The sequence below is a fragment of the Cervus elaphus genome, chromosome 25, assembly GCF_910594005.1.
Source record: "Cervus elaphus chromosome 25, mCerEla1.1, whole genome shotgun sequence".
Classification (NCBI taxonomy): Eukaryota; Metazoa; Chordata; class Mammalia; order Artiodactyla; family Cervidae; genus Cervus; species Cervus elaphus.
Window position 1 is genome coordinate 61,637,160 of NC_057839.1, and position 26,042 is coordinate 61,663,201.

Here is a 26,042-nt window from a genome sequence, read left to right on the forward strand (position 1 = left end):
CTGTGTGTGACGCGGCTTGAGCACTGGATTAGGAGCTACACTCAGCATTGTTGTTGTTTAGGTGCTAAGTCTTGTTTGACTCTTTGTGACCCCATGAACTGTAGCTCTCCAGGCTCCTCTCTGCATAGGATTTCCCAGGGAAGAATCCTGGAGTGGGTTGCCATTTCCTTCTCCAGGGGATCGTCTCGATCCAGGGATTGAACCCACATTTCCTTCATTGCAGGCAGATTCTTTTAATGCTTAGCCACCAGGGAAGCCCATGTTCGGCATACTTATTTGAAATTTCAGCAAAAAGAATAGTCACTCCACTGCTGAACCTCTTTATTATAGAATATATTAGAACTTCCCCCTGTTTTCAAGGGGAGTCAAAATCTAAGGTAATCTGTCTATTTCAGTTTCTGTTGAACTTACTGTGATGGATCCTTAAGTGCAGAATCTCAGACTTTATTTCTCTGGCATAAAAAAGAATGTATCACCTAGTAAAAGCCATGATATCTACTGTTAGTACATATTTTTAATGTTCAGGAGAGCTAGGTAGTTATTTATAGAAGTGGGGCCACTATTTTTCCATAAAGACCTGTTTTTATCATACTAATTTCACCCAGATACATTCTCACTGTAAATAGAGACACATGTGTGAATAGGAAAAATGGATTCAGTTTGGATACTTTAGTACTATATATTATTCAAACTCATTAATTTGAATATTTCTGTTTTATAAACCCAGGAAGATTTACAGGACATTTATGCACCAGTCACTGTTGTAAGTGTACAATTTCTTGACACTTTTAAATAAGACTGATGAAGCATTATGAATATTCTTTAATTATAACTTATTCACTAAGCTTTGAATGACATTGTCTCTTTACCAGGCACTATTCTAGGTACTGAGGTTGTGAATATAAACGAGTTTCTGTGCTCAAAGAATTCATGACCTAATTAAGAGATAGATGATGTAAAATATAGGATATTTCCATAAATAGACCTGGGTTAGATCCCTGGTTGGGAAAATCCCCTGGAGAAGGTAAAGGCTACTCACTCCTGTATTCTGGCCTGGAGAATTCCATGGACTGTATAGTCCCTGAGGTTGCAAAGAGTCAGACACAACTGAGCAACTTCCACTTTCTTTCTAAGATATTGAGCAGTGTATCATTGATTTAATAACACTTTAGTGGCAAGTCACACAAAATCCATTCCAAATAACTGAAAGGAAAAGGGTGCCAATAGTCACATAAAGAAGCATCCTGATTTTTAAAATTTTCAAAGTTTTAAAAAATCCCAGAAGTGGTAAGATCATCACAGCTCGTTTGATCAATGAACTGCTTGAGGAGGGTTCGAGTTAAACAGGTAGCAGTTAGGAGGGAGTGCTTCAGATTGTGGAGTGACTCAGAAAGTCTCCAAAGAGGAAGAAATGCTTATGGGGAGTTTTGAAGGAGGAAGAGAGATTGACAGCCACACAAATTAGCCAAACAAATTCTTAGAGGTGACAAAAGCATGCAGGGAGAGAAATCTGTATGTGCAAAGTTTGATTAGATAAGATGTGTTTGGAACTATAAGAAGCTTGGTGAATTTATAGAGTAAGGGGAGAGGGGAGAAGCAACTGGGTTTCAGAATGGAGATGTGATCACTGGCCGAAGCAACAGCAGCCTCCTGTGTCATGCAGAGGAGATTTCACTCTATCCTCCAGGTCACTGGTCTCCAAACTCTTTTCAGACATCAATTTACTGGGTAACCATTAAGATTTTTTTTGAATGAAATTGAATAAAGCAGAATAGAAATATGGTGCATCATATGTTTTAAGGCTTTATAATTCCTAAAATTTAATTTCAGTTAAGATGTGTAAGTCATGATATAAAGTACATTTCCTATCTCTGTAGGTATTGGAAACCTCTGTCCTTGGTGTTGGGATCCACTCAAATCAATTTAGAAAAATATGTGTGTCATAATCAGATTGATGGTAAGAAAATTGACTCTCCCAATAATACTGCAGGGATTTGATTGGAATAGGCACTATTTATTGCAGGCAAGAGAGGCAATTTGGCCTGTTTTTGTGACTGTCCCGGTGTGAAATGAGAGGTCACACCAAATTTGGTGCATTGGTGGGGTTTTCAGGGCGATGTCTGTAATAGATAGTAGGATATTTGCATATTAGGTGTGAACTCCTGGGAGGAAACATCTAAGTCCTTATTTGCACATCCAGTGTCAAGATGCATGGCTTTGCCAGAGAGAGGTATGGACGGTGTTCAGTGAGAGGAAATGGGTGAGGTGGACCCGTAGAAACTCACCCGTAAGGTAAAGGCTTCGATCTTGGTGCACTGGCCCACCAGATTCCACCAACAGTGGTAGAAAATGTCTCAAGTCACTTGTTAATAATATAATAAATGTGACAAATCTCGTATTTTCTGAAATTACCAAGTTTAAGTTCAAGGTCCCCATTACTTCCAGGTCAGCTTCTTACAGTCCTCTTCAGGGATCTCCCTCCAGCCAAGCTGTTACCCCAGCCCTGGACTTCCCCTTCCTGCTCCTCTGATCTCAACGTATAGATTTATTCTGACCCTTTCCTCTCTGCCAGGAACCCCCAGCCTTCCCAGTGTCCACCAGTCAAATCCCTGCCTTCCTTCAGTTTTGCCTCTGACCCATTGGGTGCTGGGGGGACCCTGCTTGCAGCTGAGGACTCTGTCAGATGTCAGTGTCACAGTCTTACCTGTGGGAGGCTGAAGCACCTCTTCTCTGCTCTACCTGTGCAGGCTTGGGCATCTCAGATCACAATGTTGGCTGGGGTAGTGCTCAGAAGGGCCAAGGGCTCCCCTTTATCTGCTGACTTATTCAAAAGTACCACCCTTTCAGTAATTTTTTAAGGCATTAAGTTGTTGATAGAGTGTTTGTTAGGACTACAGGAAGATGCCCGTGATCATGCCCTTAGACTAGCGGTCCCCAACCATTTTGGCACCAGGGACCACTTTCATGAAAGACAATTTTTCGGGATGACTCAAGGGCATTACATGTATTGTTCACTTTATTTCTATTATTATTATATCAGATCATCAGATATCAGATCCCAGAAGTTGGGGACCCCTGCCTTAGATGACAGGACTGTGAGTTTCCAAGAGGAAGGAGCCAAGAGGACCCTCTTGCAAAGGACCTTCTCCTGTCCTCATCAACTTCGTCTGGCTAAACCTTGCCCACTTATGTGCCCCTCCCAGGCCTGAGCACCACTAGGCCACCTTGCCATGTGGTCTCCAGAGGAGCTTTCCTTTTTACCTTCAGACATAATTTAGGTCTTTAAGAATAAGGACCATTCAGGTAGGCCTGAAGTCTGTGGTGATATTTAGATTGGTCCCAGAAATGGCAGCCCACTGCAGTACTCTTGCCTGGAAAATCCCACGAACAGAGGAGCCTGGTAGGCTACAGTGCATGCAGTCACAAAGAATCAGACATGACTGAGCAATTTCACTTTCTTTCACTTTCATCTTCCTCAATAGGTTTCCAGGTGGCTCAGTGGTAAAGAATCCACCTGCCAATGCAGGAGCCACAGGAGATGTTGATTCAATCCCTGGGTGGAGAAGATCCCCTGGAGGAGGACATGGCAACCCACTCCAGTATTCTTGCCTGGGAAATCCCATGGACAGAGGAGCCTGGTGGGCTACAGTCCATGGGGTCGCAAAGAGTTGGACATGACTGAGCATGCATGCATACATCTTCCTCAGCAGTTAATAGAGCATTGGTAGCTCAGCTGGTAAGGAATCTGCCTGCAATGCAGGAGACCCAGGTTCAATTTCTGGGTGGGGAACTTCCCCTGGAGAAGGGATAGGAAAGCCACTCCAGTATTCTTGGGCTTCCCTGGTGGTTCAGATGGTAATGAATCTGCCTGCAATGCAGGAGACCTGGGTTGAATCCCTGGGTTGGGAAGATCCCCTGGAAGAGGGCCTGGCAACCCACTCCAGTATTCTTGCCTGGAGAATCCCCAGGGACAAGGGAGCCTGGAGGGCGGCTGTCCATGGGGTTGCAAAGAGTCGGACATGACTGAGTAAATAAGCACAGTGATATTAAGCAGATTTCCTGAGCCTCTATATTATTAACAAGGTGTTAGGTTCAACCTCCTACCATTCCCACTCTTCCAAACACAGGTAGAACAATTCTCTTGTGCTTGATGTGTAGACCCAACCCTGATATCCCAACAGCTCTCCACCCTGCCATTGTGTACCTTCCACCAAGCAGTCAATGGCCTTGTGTCTCTGACTACATGAATATCTCACATCTCACTTCCAACTAATCACATGGAATTGTACATTTCTCCTCCTCCTGGCTTTGCCTGCTGGTGCCTCTGTAGTTACATTTTCTGAATATGGCTTAGTGCTTCTTCCCGTCCTTGGATGAGAATCTCCATGAATTTTACCAGATTTTGTTTGTAAGTTTTGAGTTGCAAGTATCAGGTCCCAGAAGCCCCGGCAGCTGCTCGATGGATGGTCCTGTCTCAGGAGTCAGCAGCCCAGGGTTTCCATTCTGCAGCAGTGGACTTAGGCAAAAGCCTTATACTAGTTCTAGGATTTTGCAAGAGCAGCCTTCTTGACTTTAAATAAAAAGATGTTACTTCAAATATCATTTAGAGAAATGCTCTTAACACATAACCCATTTCACTTATGTTACATGCTCTAGTGAATAACCACTATTGATTTTATACTAATAGTTTGTGCATTAACTCAACAAATATTTATTAACTGGCTGCTATATGTTAGATACTGAGCTAGATGTGGGGAATTAAACATAGTCCAAGACAGATTGAGTTTCTTCCCTCATTGTATTGAGTTTTGACAAATATTAATTATAATACTGTTTATATTATTTGGACAAATTGGAATGTTACATTTTTCTTTAAAAGGAAAAAGCAAAGCAATGGTATATTTTTTATGTGTGCAGAGTGCGTCTGAGAGAGAACAATGTTATGTCTATTTGTCTCAGTAGTGACATGTTACTTATAAATATAGAATTGCAGTTGTGGTGATCACACAAATAAGGTGTTCAGTATTGTTCAGGTCATGTGTGTGTGTATGTGTTAGTCTCTCAATTGTGTCTGACTCTTTATGACCCCATGCACTATAGCCAGGAAGGCTTCTCCGACCATGGAATTCTCTCGGCAAGAATACTGGAGTGGGTTGCCATTTCCTTCTCCAGGGGATCTTCCCAACCCAGAGACTGAACCTGGGTCTCCTGCATTGCAGGCAGATTCTTTACTGTCTGAGCTACTAGGGAACCCTGTTCAGGTCATGATTTTATATTAATTCATACATTCTCTGTACCCTAGTATTAGCGTTAATGCTTATTCTTCAATTTTACATAATCGCAGTCTTTTAAATGTTGCCTGTGGAGTGAACGGTTATAAAAATCCAATATGTTGTATTCAGTTTTAAAACATTAAATTGCATATATATTGTATATATGTGTATATATAATGTTTGGAGCATTTTAATGGCCAGCTTCATTATTCACTTGGGTACAAGGTGATGGCAAATTAGGAAGGCAATGTCTAATGCTGGGGCTAAAGCTAAAAGTCAGTATTTGTGCTAATATTTTTGTGTTTTAGAACATAGGAGGGGCCTGTCTTGAAGAGCTATGGGACTTGGGAAGAGGAACTCAGGCTAGGGTGTCAGCATGGGTTTTGCTGGCTGGTTTGGTGTGAGGGGCAAGAAGTTGGGAAAGTTAAACTCAGAGTCTTGAAGCCATAGTCTTAAAAGTGAGGAAAGAAGAGAAAAGTTCTAGAAGTGTCTAGCAACTTACAGTAGAAGGTGAAAAGAGACCTGCCTGAAGGGGGAAAAATGTTCGACAAGCAGTGTTTGGAAATCATCCATCCTAATATGCCCTAATTCATCTCAGAGTGTCGTTTCTGGTAGAGCTGCTGTCTGCTGCGCAGATGCTAACAGCACGGAAGAGTCACAGGTAGATATGTTTGACGATGTAAGTTTTCAGGCCAGGTCACCATCTGCTGCCCCAAAGCTGTTCCACCTACAGTGTCAGCATCTTGGCTGACGGCAACTCAGATCAAACTCTGGACTCATCTGGACTCTCTGTCTTCGTCTTACTCACCACATGCACTCTATTAGCTGTCCTGGCAGTTCTCACTTCAAAATATAGTTGTAATCTGACCACGTCTTCCCTCTTCTTTGACCATGATTAAAGTAGAAGATGAAAGATTACAGGAAAGAGTTGACTACTGGGTATAGATCAAGGCTGTGACTATAACTTTCTCCAGTGATAGAATTCTTCTACGTTTTCAGTGTCCAATACAGTAGCCACTGGCCACATATGGCTACTGAGCACTTGAAATGTGAATAGTGCAACTAATAAACTGGCTTTTAGTGTTATTAAAATGTAAATAGCCACATGTTGCTAGGAGCTGCCATATTAGATAGTGCAAGTCTAGCTAATGAAGTACTTATTGAGTCCTACCATATGCAAGGAATTGGAGATTCTGGAATTTGAAGTAGGTGGTTCTTGCTAACCTGCAAGGAAAAAGAAACAGGTCCCCATGACAACAGAGTGTAGTTGAAAGGATAGGAGGTCATGGGTTACGGATTGGATTGGGGTTGGGCAGCTCAGGACAAACAAAGACCTTATCGTGGCCAAAGGAACTTATTACTGAGTCTGAGAGGAGGAGATGCAGTAATGCAACACAGGAATGCTGGATGGGTCCGTGAATTAGATGATTGTGTGACACAGTGTTCATCAGTCATTTTTGAAAGATAATTTTATTCTGATGGCAGAATTATTCGTTGCTGGACAGACGGGCTAAATAAGAAACGTTTGAATTGCAAAATAAAATTAGAATTTATTTTCCTTCTGTGTGCTGGAGGTCAATAAAATATAACATTGAATGTGGTGCTTGAACTGACAGCAGGAGAGTTTTAGCCTTCCTAAGTACAAATGGGGCTTCCCTGGTGGCTCAGTGGTAAAGAACTCACCTGCCGAGTCAGGGGACGTGGATTCTACCCCTGGGTCAGGAAGGTCCCCTGGAGAAGGAAATGGCAACCCACTCCAGCATTTTTGCCTGGGAAATCCCAAGGACAGAGGAGTCTGGTGGGCTACAGTCCATGGGGTCGCAAAAGAGCCAGACACAACTTGGTGACTAAACAACAAAAAATACAGATGAGGTTTTAAGGTGTTACCAAGTATAATGTGAATTCATAATGACTCATGTTTGGGGAATACACGTTTACAATATTCATTTGGGCCTCATTAAATTTTATTACGTATGGATATGAGTTCAAGTTAAAAGGAGCCTCTTATACGGGGGGCTGCCTGATTTTGTCATCCCAGCCAGTTTTCTCAAGTTTCTCGTTCCATCGTCTCTGAAAGTGGTGGTATGTGTATTCTTAAGTTAGCGCTTTGCTCTCCAGTCTCTTTCACAGCAATGGGGCGCATGTTTTTGTAAGCTCTGGGCTATCCGGGTGTATTGATTTGAAGAAGTACACGCCTTATCCCTACACCTGTAGTTCATCGAGGATGACTGTGTTAATAGACGGCTGTACCACCTTGCTACCCCGGAGACCCTCAGGCCCTCCATGCCCACCCTCCCGCCCTCCGCCAGGTAATTAGAGAAAGGAAACTGAGAACAATCTAACTCTGTTGGTATCAGTCTGTTCCGCGGCCATGACAAGATAGCACAGACTGAGTGTCTTGAGCAGCAGACACTTGTTTCTGCATAGTTCAGAGGCCGGAAGTCCAAGGTCAAGGTCCTGGCCGTGGAGGCTTCTGGTGAGAACTCCCTTCCTGGTGGTCACCTTCACTCTGCGTCCTCAGGTGGTGGAGAGAAAAACTCTAGTGTGTCTCTTCATTGTTTTTATTTTTTTTTTAATTTATCATTTACTCATTTATTGTCTATCTATTTATTTATTTGGCCATGCAACATGCAGGACCTTAGGTCCCCAATGAGGGATCGAACCCAAGCTCCCCTGCAATGGAAGCATAGAGTCCTAACCACTGGACCACCAGGGAAGTCCCTCTTCTGCTCTTCTTTTAAAGTCACCAGTTCTCTTGGATTAGGACCCCACCCTTATGACCTCATGTAGCATTAGTGACCTCCCTGCAGTCCCCATCTCCAAATACAGTCACATTAGGGCTTCAGCCTATGGATTTGGGGGCAGGGGTGGAGGAAAAAGAAGGTGACACAGTTCCACCCATGACACAGCTCCTGTGTGTGACAGTGTGGAGCAGCATGACGGGGACCAGGGATGACTGGTTGCGTTATTTCATATTTTCTGATCGTAGAACCTCTGAGTAGCATATTCTGCTAGAGAATGAACCACCAAAAATCTGACATTTTGTTTCCTTCATCTTGTCTTTTTTCTTGTGTTGATGATGAGTTTAACATGCTGTTTGGGTGTTTGTAGATTCTTATTGGACGGTGTGTATGGAAAGACTTCTTACTCAGTAATTGTGTAACAGGCATGAGGGGGTCTGTTGTCCATAGGAGGAATAAACCTGTGGGAAAATATTCCTTGTTGTTGTTGTTCAGTTGCTAAGTCACGTGACTCTCTGCGAGCTCATGGACTGTATCACACCAGGCTCCTCTGTCCTCCACTATCTCCTGGAGTTTGCTCAGATTCATGTCCACTCAGTCACTGATGCTATCTAACCACCTCATCGTCTGCTACCTCCTTCTCCTTTGCCTTCAGTCTTCAATATTCCTTATATTTGTAGTAAAATAGAAACAAAGTCGAAGACATGAGTTTTTCTGTATGTGGGTGAAAGTGGGTGAAAGCAGGAGATGGTAGTAAAGGTCAGTTTTGTCATCCTTGTGGGGAGGGGACATGCTCATGACATTGCTGGGGGGCAGAGATATTGGACCAGCCTGGCAGCAGGAGAGCTTGTTGTTGGTTCTCAAAATACCTGCAGATTCCTCATTCCATCAAATAGTACTTATAGGAATTTATCTGGTGAAAATGTGAGAAATGTAAAGATGGGATAAAATGACAAACAAAAGATGGGTGAATTATGGTGCATATAGCTATTGAGTGCTAAGTATTTATTTATTACATCATTAAAATGTAGAATAATTTTTGTTGACATGATATGTTGCTGAGCAAAAATTTTTTTAAAAAACTTAAAACTTTAATGGCTTTATTATGCAAAATAAGTCAAATCAGGAAAAAATATATTAGAAAAACCTATGTCAAAATGCCAAAGTAAATATATTTATCTGGGATGGTAGGATTACTAATGGTTGCTTTTCCTTTGTTTTTTTTTTGTTTGTTTGTTTGTTTTTGTCTCTCTACATTTTCTAGATTTCCTGGAGTTAGCGCAGATTAGCTACTAATTTTAATGGATTATTTAAGACTAAAGGACTCAACCATAGACTAACAGTTGGAATGCGTAGGCCTTTTTCTACTTACCAGTCAGCAATCCAGGGCTTGGTTCTGGCAGTATTTATGGAGCCCTCTCTCTTTTCTGTAAGTGAAAGTGTTAGTTGCTCAGTCAGGTCCAACTCTTTGCCACCGCATGAACGGTAGCCCACCAGGTTCCTCTGTTCATGGGATTTTCCCGGCAAGAGTATTGGAGTTGCCACTCCCTTCTCCAAGGAGTCTTACCAACCCAGGGACAGAACCCAGATCTCTTGCATTGCAGGCAGATTATTTACTGTGTGAACCATCAAGAAACTCTTTCCTGTAAGCTCTTAGCTAAGGTTGGGAGTGAAAGCTGACAGTCTTTATGACCTATACATAGTGATGACCAGTGGTTAAATTAAATCTAGATTTTAAAAATTACAATGATGGAAATTATTCCAAGTCATTTTCACTAGGGCGTAGAGGATGCCTTTGGGTGGCAGTGGCTCTGTGTGGGAAAAGCCTTGAAGATTTCACTTCTCTCTCTCTTACCTGCAGTATTGGGAAAGGGGCCGGGTAGATAACAGACGGAATCGTTCCCTATACTCTGTGGGTCAAAGTTATTGAGTGCCTAAGGGTATGCTTTGATTCTTTGCCTATTAAATCCCATATTTTATGATGACAGGTGACTGTCATACTTTTAAAAGTTACATTTTATAAAAATTGGTGTGTAGATGGCATTTAGAAGGTAGTACCAGTTACAAGAAACAGGCTGACACATCAAAACACACTAAAACAGCAGGGGGGGCGGTGGGGAAAGCGAGAAAACTGAAGTTCTAGGACCTCTTACGTTACTTAATAACTTTGGAACCTCAGACAATTTCTTTGTCAGAAAATTGCACTTATGATAATATGGGCCCAGAGCTTGAATTTGAATAGGCCCCCCAAAATTTGGGCTACCCTGGTGGCTCAGATGGTAAAGCATCTGCCTGCAATGCAGGAGACCCGGGTTCAATCCCTGAGTCGGGAAGATCCCCTGGAAAAGGAAATGGCCACCCACTCCAGTACTCTTGCCTGGAAAATTCCATGGACTGAGGAGACTGGTAGGCTACAGTCCATGGGGTCGCAAAGAGTCGGACATGACTATGCGATTTCACTTTCTTTCTTTCACAAAATTTAGAAAACACAAAAGTTAAAATAATCATTTGAGATAGATAAGAATCCTTCTTCCTCAGCATAAGGCTGTTCTTATGCGAAGTCCCCTTTGGAAGACACTGACATGGATACAGGTGGAGACACAAGGTCAAGGGGGCGCCCCCACTGGCCAGAGGTGACTTTTCATCCAAGACCTGCCATTTTTCTTTCTTCTTTCTCTCTGCCCCTACTCTCGTCTCCCACCTCCCAAACTTCCTCTAAGTGGAAGGACGTGACTTTCAGGCTATTTTACCTGGCAAGACATGTGTTTATCTGTTTATCTGTATCCTTGTAATTATAAGGCTTGATGAAATAAGAAAACCACATATGAAAGTAAATTGAATACCCAAAAGTACTTAAAAAAAATCTATTTATTTATTTGGCCACACCAAATCTTAGTTGTGTTCAGCTTCAGTCCCTCTGACCAGTCCCCAAAGTACTTTATTTTTAACTTCTCACCCCCGGCACAATTACCTAAACCTCTTTCTTTCCCCATTTTTGGTATCCATCTAACATGAGATGTAACCATCACCTTCTATACTTTCAACTTGTTTGCCATGGTTGCCTTTTGCCAAAATATATTTCCTTTGATGCATATTCCTGCTCACACTGTGCTTGTTAATGTCATTTGCCAAACCCTCCCATATATTCTATGTTTGTAACATTTATTTTTCCAATGATATCCTAATCCCTATTTGTAATATATCAAACTTGGTAGTTCAGTCGCTCAGTCGCATCCAACTCTTTGCGACCCCATGGACTGCACCATGTCAGGCTTCCTTGTCTATCACCAGCTCCTGGAGCTTGTTCAAACTCGTGTCCATCGAGTCAGTGATATGGAACTTACTTCAAAATAGAAAAATGATTCAAAAATAAGTTGGGATGTCCAATGAGAGCATTAGATAACCACTTTTTTTTTGTCATATATTTTCAGGAAAATTCTATGCTGGTGCCCTTCAGGATTTGTGTATCCCTAAATTATTAACTAAATGGGGCTTCCCAGGTGGCACTAGTGGTAAAGAACCTGCCTACCTATGTGGGAGACAAAAGAGATGAGTGTTCAATCCCTGAGTTGGGAAGATCCCCTGGAGGAGGGCATGGCAACCCACTCCAGTATTCTTGCCTGGAGAATCCCATGGACAGAGGAGCCTGGCAGGCTACAGTCCATAGGGTCACAAACAATTGAACACAATTGAAGTGACTTAGCACACACACACAGCTAATATATATGGTACAAGCCCTGCTAAGAAAATTATGTTGCTTATTTTGAAGCCCATGATGCTCAGATCCAGTATATTTGAAAAATACCTTTTAATATTCACACGGCACTGGTTCCTGGAAGGACTTGTGATGTAAAGGCTTAAAGCAAGAAAATAACCTTGATTTACTCCCAACCTCTTATTTAAACAGAGATTCTTGTTGTGCCTTTACAAAAATTACCCTCGGTTAATTATTACTTCCTCTGCTGATGACCATTGCTAAGTAATACATGTCACGAATACTTCAGTCTTATTTCATTGTGTGGGAAAGATAAGTACAATGAAGCCCAGTAACTTCTGCGCGTCTTGTCTTTAGCTTGTGCACGTGCGTCCCCGAATGAAATGGGCTGTTATCTGAGCCTCTCCTTTCTTTCATCCGTGAACTCAGACAGAGTAAACTGTGACAAATGAGTGTCGCCAGCTTTGAAACGTTTGTCCGCTGCCAGGATCCGAGTTAGAACTCAGCAAATATTTGTGGAGTAGGCTAGCTATTTACTTTGTTTGACAATACCAACCAAACTTCTTAGGTCAGTAGTGGTGGTTCTTAATTACTTGTAAGTTACTGATCACTTATTGTGTGTGATTTCCACATAAAGGAGAATATTTTTAGTTTTTTTTTTTTTGAGTTGAAAATATGTGGGTGTACAAGTAATAAATATATGTAGATATACTTATCTACATATAGATATAGATATACATATTTATCTACATGTAGATATACATATAAATATATGTAGATAGAAAATGGTAGCTTGGCTAGCTTCTTTTTTTTTTTTTTTCATTTATTTTTATTAGTTGGAGGCTAATTACTTCACAGCATTGCAGTGGGTTTTGTCATACATTGACATGAATCATTGGCTAGCTTCTTTTGTAGACTTAATGCTTATTTATCTCTTTACCCTTTCTCATCATTTAACTTGCCTTCTCCGGCTCGTCGTTACTTTCTCCGTTTACCTCAAAGACAACACACAAAGTTGTGAGTGTATCTTGGAATTTTTGTCGCGGCGGACATAGGAGAAAGTGTCTATTTTCTTGTTTCCGTTTCTGCAGTTATGTCCCATGCTTTCTCTGTGGTTCATGCGTCTCATCTTGCCAAAGTGTGCCTCTTAGAGCTGTCTGCTTTTGTTGTTCAGTCACTAAGTCGTCTCCAACTCTTCGCCACCCCCACGGACGGCAGCACGCCAGCTAGTTAGGTGTGTTTACAGGGACAACATCCAGTTCCATTAAGTGTGTCGTCTTGCATTTCAGGAGCTATGCCTGTCCCAGACCAGCCTTCGTCAGCCTCGGAGAAGACCAGCTCCTTGAGCCCGGGCCTCACCACCTCCAATGGGGACGGCTCGGAAACAGAAACCACCTCTGCCATCCTTGCCTCGGTTAAAGAACAGGTAGAAACTTTCCACTTTTCTGGCATACATATTGGGACATTTTTGAAATCGTTCTTTCTGTATGAAAGCTGGTAATTTAGTTACGTTGGGGAGAAAATCATGATTTTCTAGCAGGATATTGGTGTTCATTATACCATTGTTATTAAGATGTGATTATAGCAGCTTTTGACTCAGTTTTTATTCAAGATTTAGGCAGCTTTCCTTGCAAAAATAGTCTACAGAAAAAGAGCAAAAATTGTAGTCAAAGTCTTCCAGGTGAAGTTTTAGCAGATTCATTGATGCATGAGATGTTTAATACCATTAAATGTGTGAATGGTCTGTGGGAAATAATTGGTCTGTGGGAAACCTAAAATCTAGTAAAATTTCAAAGTATATCCATGATGCTAAAAAATTGATAAGGGTGAGAACAGATGACTGTCATGGTGGGCTAAGCAAATTCATTTTCTGCGTGTTTCTGAGAAGGCTTTGGGAGAATACATTTCAGAACTTTTCCTGCAAAACTAAAGTCTAAATGATTCTTCTTTCACCATTTCTTTGCTATAAAAATGGATAAGCAAATAAAATCTGAAGTGTCATATTTAAAAGTAATTGTTTCATAAAATTCATGTTTCTTCTATATAAAAGGTGGTAATTAACAAAAGCTGGAAAATCAAGTTTTTTATATTTGCTTCTTTTCCTTACCATGGACTGGAATGTAAATCAGCGTCTTGTTTTGTCTTGTTTTAAGTGCAAAAGCATCCTATCTTTGAACTGTATTATTCAGGGATGCTGAATTAGCAACAGAAAGTGGGAGAAGAGTGACATAGTTTTCTGAGCCCAGGAACATCTTAATAGAGCGATAGACTAAATGGGGCAATTACAGACTCAACTAGGAGAAGGCCTTTTGTTTTCCTAGAGAACACTGATTTTGTTTAATAAATGGGAACTGGTTTAGGTAAAGGTTGATGATCAAGCTATCAAGGAGTAGCTAAGGAAGGATCCATTGAAGGAATCAATGATGCTATTAGTTAAAATTGTGTCACCAGGTCAGAAAGTGTGAAGCAAAAGTAGGAGAGATGAATGGATGGGTTGGATAATCCAGTTTGTATAAATGGTAAGTAATCAGGAAGTTGGGTTGAGGCCCAGACTGTATTGCTTGATTAATTTCTTCTAAAACCCTACCCATGAGCGCTTTCTGGCTATTTTTCATGAGTAATGGAAACAGAGAGGGAAAGCCCATGCTACTTCTCATACTCCAGATTCTGCTTTGTTATATCGCTGGGTTATGTCGTGGATTTTTATTCTGGCATAGACTAGACATCTTGTTAGGCCACTAGCTTTAGAGTAGTGACAAAGCGTAAGGCATGAGAAATAAATTTAATAAGACAACCAGACCTGTCGGACGAAAAGATCCCACTTGCCTTGTGGCATGGCCTAAAAATAAAAATATATAAATAAAGAAAATAGATAAGCAACAAGCACTAAAATTTTTTTAAAAGTTACTGTGAAGAGTTTATTTTCTAATTATTAAACTCATTTCATTGCTTATAGATAAGGTGAGATTCTTTGTGACAAATAAGTAATATGAGGAGGAGTGAAAATCTGTCTTGGGAAGCTGAGATGGAGCAGGTGGTAACACCCAAATCGGAGCCATGGGTGTCAGCTTCCATGCGTGGTGTCTGCCAGTTTGAAGGCAGAAATCACTCAGCAGCAGAGCCCATGGGCTTCCTTGGGGTGGCCTCGTGGAAACAACCAATCTCTTCCTTCACTGGGGGATTTTTGTCCTCAATTATTCTTCAGACGTCCTTCCTCTCTTTTTCTCAGGGATAGACCATTTTTTTATGGAGTTAAAACTAAGTTAAATATATTTTTAAAGAGCTTTAGCTGAAATTAAGGAAAATAACTTTAAAAATTAATACCTTTTATGATTCTTAATAATTATATGCATAATCTATTTATAAATCTTTTCACTTAAGGGATATTTGCCTGGCCCTCTTTAGGTGCTAATAAGAAATAACTTTCATGAGTAAAAATACTATTTCTTCATTTAGAGAATTTCAAGTAAAAATTTGATGGCATTATACTTATTACCACTCTAGTCCTGACTCCTTGCGAGTCATTTCTACAGGAGGGAAGTGATTTTTTTTTTTTTAAATCATAGCAGGCATATATTCTGAGGTGACTGGGTATAATAGACTACATGATTTAATTACTCATTCATTAAATATACTGAGTATGTTATACCGGTAAATTACAGTAAAAAGTAATAATGGAAATGAATATGTAAAGAAAGCTCAGTCTAGTAAGAGTTCACTGGAGTACATTGTTAATGAGACTAAGAATACCGGTTCTTAGGCCGGTAGTTGACATTGCATGGAAATAAATTGTAGTCTATAACCATTGAATAGAACTTACATCATGCCAAACCCTGAACCATGGAATGTGTCCCTTGTGGCGTGTATGACTAAGGCATTTGTAAACTGATTCTTAAAGTGTTTGAGCACTCATCAGTCATGGACTGTTCAGTGAAAAGGTGTTCATTGATCTTTTTTCTCTGTTCTGATTTCCCATCTTGACTGCTTTTTAACTGCTGAATTTTGTACTTTTATATTAACATAAACAGACCGACCATTTATGCTATACTCTGTGGATAGTTTTCTGAGTTCCAGAGACGTCGGTCTCATTTCCAGCGTTCACCAAGTCTCTCGTCCTGTGGGGCTCTAAGTGGGGAGACACTCAGTCCTACTCCTTCTCCTGTGTGTGAGTGTCCTTGACCAGAAGAGGAAGAGAGGACAGAGGTTGGGTGGTGATTCTTGTCATGTCATCTGAACAAATAATTGAGAGGATACTGACAACCATTCATCACAATGAGGAGCCTAAGTGATATGATGGCTAAAAGGGTGAGAAGGGTCAAGGGATTTGAAGATAGGAGATGATTGCTATGATGGTGGCAGTGATCCATAAGAAGAGAAGAAATTAGTGATGCTTGACAAAGGGGGTGTGATTTCAGGGGGAAAGTTACTGAGTAGGTGAGAGTGAAGGGGACCCAGTGCACCAGTGGAGGGAACAAAGTTCATCTGTGAGAACAGGAGAATGACAAAGTACACGGTTGCAGGTGGGCTGGTGGTTTGGCACTGGAAAAGTGTGTATTTCTATTCTGCTGTCATCAGGTAGACATGGTCAGTGCATTCTGAGTTGAAGCCTGTTTGAAGTCTGAAAAGCTGGAGGTGGAGAGGGAAAGGCATTGGATATGATGGATATAAGAAAATGACTATAATGATGGATATTGGAATTGACGCTGAGTGACAAGGGGTGAAAGACAGGAAAATTGATAGGAACAAAGGATTCACAGAGCGAACAACTACAGATGCTGATAGCGTGAGAACCAGGTGCTTAAATCAGGAATTTGAAAGCAATTATTGTTAATGTCGAGGCCTAGGTTATGACTCTGGGAAGTAAGATCAAATCAAGAAAAGGGAGAGAAAGGTTGTTATTGACTGTGAAAGCTACTATAAGAATGATGGCAGGGCAGTGGCTCAGATCCCCATCACTGGAGAGGAGAGACCCAAGGCTGCCCCATGACCGCAAGAAATACAAACATGTTTGCTTCCGGTTTGCCTGAGAGTAGTCATCTGATCTTCATTTTCTTGTTTTTGTTTTTTTAAAAAAATTGTTCCAATGCTGGTCTGTAGTATTTGACAAGATTTTACATTTACTTGCTCTATGTAATGTTGATCTGTATATTTTATCTTAAATCAATATGTGTACTACTTTGCTCTTAAGTAAACCACGAATTTCCTAAAACTGCACCTGTTTTGAAATATATTTTTTTCTTTCCCTTCATTTGATCAGTGTTTACTTTGATCATCATATGCTTTCAGAGCTGGTGTCTAAAGCATCTTCTTATACAAGCTAGAAAAATCATGGGGGCTTTTGTTAACTATTTTTTTTAATTGAAGTATAGTTAATTTACAATGTTGTATTACTTTCAGGTATAGAGCAAAGTGACTCAGATATATATACATGTACATACACACACACACACTTGACATATCCTTTTTCAGATCCTCTTCCATGGGCTGCTTCTTAAAAACCTTTAGATTTTTGAAAAACCTTTAGAGCTAATATAGTTTATTGATCTTTGTAAATTATTATGGTACAGATAAATGTGTACAAAAATGTTTTTTGTAATGATTCTACCAATAAAATATGTTTAATAATGAACACATTAAATAGAAAATTCTGAGTACAGAACAGTAAATGCAAATGTGCTATATTGTATTTATTTGATAGTGTTTATCGCATGCCAGTTATATGCTTAGAACTGTGCTTTCCCTGGGTGATACACAGATTTGGAGTATTATTGCTTTCAAGTATAGCAATGAAGCTAAAAATATAAGACAAACACATATAAAAAGTTACAAAATATTTTTTAAATTGTGGGTGAGTTATTTATTTGTTTGTTTTTGACTGTGACGGGTCTCCGTTGCTGCGTGGGCTTTGCTCTAGTTGCAGCGAGCGGTGCCTACTCTGGTTGCGTTGTGTGGGCTTCTCATTGCAGTGGCCTCTGGTTATGGAGCATGGGTTCTAGAGCTCACTGGCTTCAGTAGTTTCTGGACTCTGGAGCACTGGCTTAGTAGTTGTGGTGCATGGGCTTCGTTGCCCGAGGCATGTGGGATCTTCGCAGATCAGGGATAGAACCTATGTCTCCTGCATTGGCAGGCAGATTCTTTGCCACTAAGCCACCCACCAGGGAAGACCTGTGGCTGAAGTTTTAAGAAAACACTCTAGTCAATATATTATAAAATTCCAAATGGTTTGTAACAATAAACATATTCCTTAAAATTGATTGTGTTTATAACTGTAGATGCTCTATTGTTACAGTAACTTCTCATGCTCTTTAAATTCCACAAGGATTGAAGATTATATTATTGCTTTCAAAGGAAATTTTTAGTGTCATGATTTAGGATATTGGTAATTTTTAAGTAATAAAACAGGGTTATTTTGCTTTTAATCATTTTTGTTATTACATTTAATGTAGAAAAGTAGGAAAAGAGGCATTTCTGAGCTCCCAGTATGGGCAAAGCTACTGCAGAGTATTTTGCATATGTCCGAATCATATGAAGGTACTAAAAAAGTATTTAAAAATGTTTATCTTACATAAAATCTAAAAAAATCTGGATCATTTACATTGACTCATGTGTTAAGATAGCATGCCTTTATTTTTACTTAGAGTCTACATTTATATAGCTTTAAAATTACATAGCTCTGTATAACAAGAGTATTATTGGGAAGGAGTACATTATAAAATGCTTCGTTAATTGGTATTTTTCCAGTGCTGCATAACACTGCAGAATTTCTCAGTATTATTCATGTCCCTGTGATCTGCAACAATTGTGTTTCTGATGACACAATGTGGAAAATGACCTATATAACTAATCAGTTTCCAAAGTTTATTTTGGGAAAATATTTTATGAAACTAATGACGAAATTATCATCCGTGAAAAAAGAGGAAATTAAAACACCTTTAGGAAAGGTCAAGAAGATGGAGAAGGATTATCTGCTAAGACTAGTGAACTTTATATTCATTTAGTCAGAGAAGAAAAGAATTAGATCATAGTGACATGAGTTGAACTTTTTCCGTGTATCAAAATTAAAATGAGAATTATTTGACTGATAATTTTAAAATTTATTTCTTTTTTAGCCATATATAGATTGAAAGTTTAAAAAAAAAAGGGATAGGGTCATAATTTTACTCTTTTTTCATTTCTAGAACAGGAGCTATGTTAGGGGCAGTGAGTGCCTGTTTGAACTGGGTCTGGGTAAGTGATATAGCTAATAACAAGAAAGGAAGGAGCCTGGAATCGGAAAGGATCAGAAAGCCTTATAGATATGACGTGCCCAGGAGGGGAGCCAGTTGTAGCCAGTTGTAGCCAGTGTAGCTACACCACATGGGTGTGCAGTCTTCCAGCAGGGCAAAGAAAGCAAGTACTTAGTGTAAGTAGAGGTCTGGAGTTCCAACTCGGAAGGAAAGGGGTGATCGTGTGGCACCAGACTGATAGATCAGCTAGGCTTGAAGCAAGTCTGTTTGGATCCTGGATCCTTTGAATCACAAAAATGATGGTTGAAACGGGAGATCAAGGAGGAACAAAGCTCATAAACTATTTGTGTAAGATTTGGGGAATTACTGCTGAAGGTTTTAGTGACGGCTGGATAACTCTGCAAGTGTGGATACTTGTCTGCCTCCCTTCTTCTGTGCTCCCTCCTTTGTATTCTAGTCTTGCCTGTAAGTTATTTTGAGTTCTTTTCTCTAAAGCTTAATTTTCTCCTTAACGTTTTACTTTGTAACTCTTCTCAAGACACATATGTACTCATCCATCTTTTTAATAACCCCAGATTCTATTCTAAGCATTAATTCGTTGGTTGATGTCTGCTTAGTCCCTTTGAAGCTGTTATTTGTTCAGTTTTTAGGGTACTGAAGGCTATAATGGGAAAAATAAAAATGGACTAACCCTTTACATGCTAAGTTAGAAGACAAGCTCTTAATAGGTGGGGTTTTGTAACATGATATTATAGTGTCTAATGTGTCTTTCATATTTGTTATTAGAATTCATTGTTATTATTATGAGAAATCACATTGAATATTTTAAATGTGGTATTTTAGTAGTTTTAAGTAAGCTTTCCATTATAAAATGATTCATGCACATTGTGAAAAGTTTAAAAAACTCAAAATGGAGTAAAGGTACAGATTTTATTTGAGGATAACACTGCAGTTAGAGATTGTTGCTATATTTGGGAAGATTTCCTTCTTAGATTTATTTATATGACTATATAATTATTTGTGCACATTTTTGTTTTTCTTTATGTTTTATACTTTGTACATTTAATATTATATCAAGTATTTTTATATCACTAAATATTTTAGAATGTTTTTTCTAATGGTTATATAAGTAGATACACTGGGAATTATTTAATATTATAATTTTATTTTTTCCTTAATTAATTGAGCTCTTCAGTTGATTCCATTTTCTCAGGTTAAAAAAAAAATGACATGTCATACTTTCTTGTACATAAATCATTGGGTCTACTTGAGGCTGCCTGGAGCGAAGTTTTGAGAATGACTTTAGAAGCATTTGCAAACTCACTGAGAAAATCTGTCATAATTAATTACTGATAAGAGCCACAGGCAGGATGTATGAAACAGGAACTCCTGGGGTATCACCCTGTACAGGGTTTGTGTGGAACAGAAAATTAACAGATAGAATATTCTAGAGGGAGTAAATGGGAAGAACTTGTTTAGTGTTCAGAGCAACTGAACCAAATATGGTAGAAACAGTCAAAATAAACATAGGAATTATAGCAGGACAAGGAAACACTGCTAAGTAGAATCTCAAAATGCCAAAAGAATTCTTTAAAAGGACTGATATTAAATTTCTTTAAATTTTATATTTCAATAAAATATGTATTACAGATTTCTTTAAAATGTTTATGTGGAACTTATTTTATCATAATGTAATTAAATGATGACTTTTCTTTCTTTTTTTAAAAATTAATTTATTCATTTTAGTTGGAGACTAATTGCTTTACAGTATTGTGGTGGTTTTTGCCATACATTGACCTGAATCAGCCACGGGTGTACATGTGTCCCCCATCCCGAACCCCCTCCCACCTCCCTCCCCCTCCCACCCCTCTGGGTTGTCCCAGTGCACCGGCTTTGAGTGCCCTGTTTCATGCATCAAACTTGCACTGGTCTGTGATGACTTTTCTTTAGTGATTATTTTGTGAATATCTCTATTTATGACCAAAGAAACTAAAACTTAAAAAAACTATTTAGTTTGCTTGCTTGCTTGCTTAGTCTTGCTCAGTCATGTCCAACTCTGTGAGACCCCAAGGACTATAACCCACCAGGCTTCTCTGTCCATGGGATTCTCCATGCAAGGATACTAGAGTGGGTTGCCATTTCCTCTTCCAAGGAATTTTCCTGACTCAGGGATTGAACCAGTGTCTCCTGTGTTTCCTGCATTGCAGGCAGATTCTTGACCCTCTGGGAACCACATAGGAAATTGCTATAGAATTGAAATGAGCAGTTAGCTTGGTTTTTGCTGTGACCAAAGTTTTCCTGAGGTCAAGTTAAATGTTGCCTGTGCCTGTGTTGCTTTTATTTAACTCAGAAAAGGGAGGTGGGTCATTTCACATCAACTTGATCTGTGATATATTTTTGGAATCTGGAGGAATCATTAATGAGACTCCAAACAGACAGACTGACAAAGGTCCTTATTGTCAAAGCTGTGGTTTTTCTAGTTGTCATATACAGATGTAAGAGTTGGACTACAAAGAAGGTTGAGCATTGAAGAATTGGTGCTTTCGAATTGTGGTGCTGGAGGAGACTCTTGAGAGTCCCTTGGACAGCCAGAAGATCAAGCCAGTCAATCCCTAAAGGAAATCTACCATGAAATATTCATTGGAAGGACTGATGCCGAAGCTGAAACTCCAATACTTGGCCTCCTGATGCGAACAGGCGACTCACTGGAAAAGACCTTGATGCTGAGAAAGATTGAGGACGAGAGGAAAAGGGGGTGGTAGAGGGTGAGATGGTTAGATAGCACCACTGACTCAGTGGACATGAGTTTAAGCAAACTCCAGGAGATAGTGGAGGACAGAGTAGTCTGGCATGCTACAGTCCATGGGGTCGCAAAGAATTGGCTGAACAACAAGAAGAAAACAGACACACTTCAGTGAATTGATGTAGCTCAGTGTTAGTGTCTGTAGTGAAAATGTGGGGTGATGGGAGTCCCAGGGGTTAAATACCATAGTATCACTTTCCGGGAACATTCCTGTTTTTCAGAGTCAGCGGTTTGCACTGACATTATCTATGGTGTGCATCAGCGACACAGGTAAACATACCCCCAGGCAGCCCATCGATCATGTTCAAGTTGCTGTCACTCGGCTGCAGTCATTGAAGGAACGTGCAGGTTCATGCCCTGGGCTCTAAGTGAGCCTGCTATCTAGTGGCTGCCAGGGAAACGTGAAGACCAGCCTCCTCCTTTTTCACTAATGGCAGGTTTTGACTTTCACATTCTACTTATGGCCTCCAGGACCACTTGCTTAATAAATAGGAGAAAGAAGGACCTAGTATCCATGTGACCAAAACAAACCAGCAAAAATCACTTTGGACAAGTAATCTTCAACATTTCTGTAGCAAATACTGACTATTTCTATTCACCAAGTCAGTAGATTTTTTAAAAATTTCGTTGGAGTACAGTTGCTTTACAATGTTGTATTAGTTTCTGCTATATAGCAAGGTGGATCAGTTATACATGTACATATATCTCGTCTCTTTTGAATTTCCTTTCCATTTAGGTCACCACAGAGCACTGAGAAGAGTTTCCTGTGCTATACAATCAGTTCTCAGTAGTAATCTGTTTTATACAAGTCAATAGATTTAGTTATCTGGGATGCATTTTGCAGCTTACTCCTCCTGGAGGAAAAAGTTAATGTTCAGAATTTAAAATTAGATTACAGAAAAGTCAATTTAAGGTTGTTCCGTAGTTGTTGGCAAGTCCAAGCAATTCCATGAGCGGTTGAACATGATTGTCTCTTATGTTCTGAGTAGCAGGATTCCGAGGTATCAATCAGACTAAGTTACTTCAGTCATATCCAACTCTTTGAGACCCCATGGACTGTAGCCCACTGGGCTCCTCTGTTCATGGAATTCTCCAGGCAAGAATACTGGAGTGGGTTGACATTCCCCTCTCCAGGGGATCATCCCGACCCAGGAATCGAAACCCCATCTCTTGTGTCTTCCTCATTGGCAGATGGATTGTTTACCACTAGCACCTTCTGGGCAATCCACCAAGGGTCTTTAAATCTTTGAGTGGATTGGAAGCCTCTGCAGAACAGTTGTAGGCCTTCTGGCCAGCACTCATACCCACCACCTCTACAACAGAGAAGCCCTCCACCCAAACAAAAGATCAGCTTTGAACCTAACCCCTTAGCTAACACAGGTGCTTTTAGGAAATAATACCATTCACTCCAACTACTGGTCAGAGACCCGCAGTTGCCTGTTATAGACCTGTTGGAAGCCAGAGGCAGTTTATGCTTAAATTAAATAATCTAGAATGTAAATTCTCTAATTTGGGAGCTCTGCTGAGGTCAGGAACAGCACCTCAGTCCTCCACAGTAATACTTTCCAAGAGTGTGGCTTTCATAATGCTGAAGAATTGATGCTTTTGAACTGTGGTGTTGGAGAACACTCTTGAGAGTCCCTTGGACAGCAAGGAGATCTAACCAGTCCATGCAAAAACAAATCAGTCCTGAATATTCATTGGAAGGACTCCTGCTGAAGCTGAAACTCCAATACTTTGGCCACCTGATGCGAAGAACTGACTCATTGGAAAAGACCCTGCTGCTGGGAAAGATTGAGGGCGGGAAGAGCAGGGGATGACAGAGGATGAGATGGTGGGATGGCATCACCGACTCAATGGACATGAGTTTGAGTAAACTCCTGGAGGTGGTGATGGACAGGGAGGCCTGGCATGCTGCATGGGGTCTCAAAGAGTCAGACACGACTGAGTAAGATGGACTGAACTGAATGAGATTACTCCACCATTAGGGGGAGTTGTTATTGTTGTTGTTTAGTGGCCAAGTCGTGCCCAACTCTTTGTGACTCCATGCAGTGTAGCCCACCAGGCTCCTCTGTTCATGGGATTTCCCAGGCAAGAATACTGGAGTGGGTTGCCATCTCCTTCTCCAGGGTCTCCTGCATCAGCCGGCAGGTTCTTTACCATTCAGTCACCAGAGAAACCCTTAGGGAGAATAGAAATAAGAAATTACTACCCTGGGAACTTTTCTGGATTGTATGGAAGACTGATATTGAAAGCCTTTAGCATACTGTTGTCATATGATTTAACAGAAGTGAAATATTTTAGTATGAGTGGTATAATACTATTATTGTAGGAATAATAGTTAAAATGCTTATTTTCTGAAAAACATCTAAGTTTATGGATTAATTTATGGGATGGCTAAATTTATGGTTGTGACCAGGTCTTCTCTCTTTCCTGTGTCCCCAGCACCCAGGTGAGTGCCACACCCAGAGAATATGTTTAATTTATTTGTGTTGAGGATGTGTATTCATGAATAAACTTACAGTGTTTTCCTGTTCTGTTGTAGTGCAAAAGTGAATGCTTCATCTAATTGTGATGGAAGCCATTAGTTTAGTTGTGTGGCCCAGGGATCTCATCTGCATTGTTAGGTTGATCATGTCTCTCTATCCTTGTTTGAATGGTTGTGTTGCATCTGTGTCTTCCCCAGTGGACTCCCTGCATATTGTTTCAGAATTAGTCCATTTACTTTGATGAATCCCAGGCCCCCACATTGCAGTTTCCTCTATAAACAACCCAAACTGAAATTCATTTAACCAGGTGGAGTGAGCTATTTTCAATTTGAAGTGAGTCATGTTAACTGAAACATAACCTCTGCTCAAGAGATATATAGGTGATTGTCTTTTTTCTGGGCTTCCCTGGTAGCTCAGACAGCAGTCGGCCTGCAATGTGAGACACTCGGATTCAACCCCTGCGTCAGGAAAATCCCCTGGAGAAGGGAACGGCTACCCACTTCAATATTCTTGCCTAGAGAATTCCATGGACAGAGGAGCCTGGAGGGCTTAGTCCATGGGGTTGCAGAGTGTCAGAGAGAAATCTTTTTTCTTGAACTAAACTTGTGTGCCTTAAATTTCATCTAAAAATTTAAAAGCCATCAACTCCCCTGTTAGAACATGAATCAGCAGGTTCACTCATAAAAACACAAACACCTAATTCCTTTTGTTTCTATGCAGTTATACCAAGTTCCTCATATTTGTTGAGTGTCTTTTTTAGTCATTTTTAACTGTTCTTTGAAAACATACTTTTCCCAGAGGAATGAGTGATCCAACTACTATAATCATTTGCTGGTCTCATATTTCCTTTCTGTTTAGGAGGTTTTCCACCATTTCACACCTGATGGAACTCAATATGGTCATATTAAAATCTTCTGATTATTACAGATTTTGACGTATGTTGTTCTGTATGTTTATTTTGAATGTTTGCTTAATGATGGTATGCCATATGTATTGCATATGTGTGGGGCTTTTTCTTTCTGTTTTTGGCTTTTTAATGTATATGCATAAGATACATCATGTCTTTTTTAAGATTAAATTAAAAATTTAATTGAAATATTGTTGATTTTGTTTATTGTTGAAATACTGTTGTGTTAATTTCAGATATACAGCTAAATGATTCAGTTTTATATATATATGTGTGTGTGTGTATATATATATATCTAGTATATCTGATTTACATATGCTATGTATATCAGTTATATATATATGTCTTTTTCCAGATATATATTCTTTTTCAGATTCTTTTCCCTTATGGCTTATTACAAAATACTGAGTATAGTTCCCTGTGCTATACAGTAGGTCCCTGTTGTTTATCTGTTTTATTTATAATGGTATGTGGTCAGTTGCTCACTCGTATCTGACTCTTTGTGGCCCCATGGCCCCTGTAGCCCACCAGGCTCCTCTGTCCATGGGACTCTCCAGAGTGGAAATGCTAGAGTGGGTTGCCATTCCCTAATCCTAAGAATTTTCCTAACCTGGGCATCAAACCTGTCATAACTGCATCTCCTGAATTGTCAGGCAGATTCTTTACTACTCTCTCCACCTGGGAAGCCCATATATGGTAGTGTGGGCTTATCCTAACAAAGCTCCTGATTTATCCCTCCTTTCATCGAGAGCTTCTTTATATGGACTTTTCTGGACACATAAGACTCTTACTGGTCCACAACTTTATAGAAGAATAATTTCAGTCTTATCTATGGGTTACAGGAAATATTCTTCATATGAAAATGTTCTAAGGATTTCTTATAAGAAA

The 26,042-nt window shown here is 40.0% G+C and overlaps 1 protein-coding gene across 2 annotated transcripts in view; it reads left to right on the plus strand.

Annotated features, from left to right (window-relative positions):
• CTNND2 (catenin delta 2) overlaps positions 1-26,042 on the plus strand; it is a 1,061,406-nt gene that overhangs the window by 157,228 nt on the left and 878,136 nt on the right. For both annotated transcript variants that reach the window (XM_043887623.1, XM_043887624.1), the window contains exon 2: positions 13,019-13,155. In XM_043887623.1, coding sequence (XP_043743558.1) covers positions 13,019-13,155 — 137 coding nt within the window. The remainder of the gene's footprint in view (positions 1-13,018; positions 13,156-26,042) is intronic.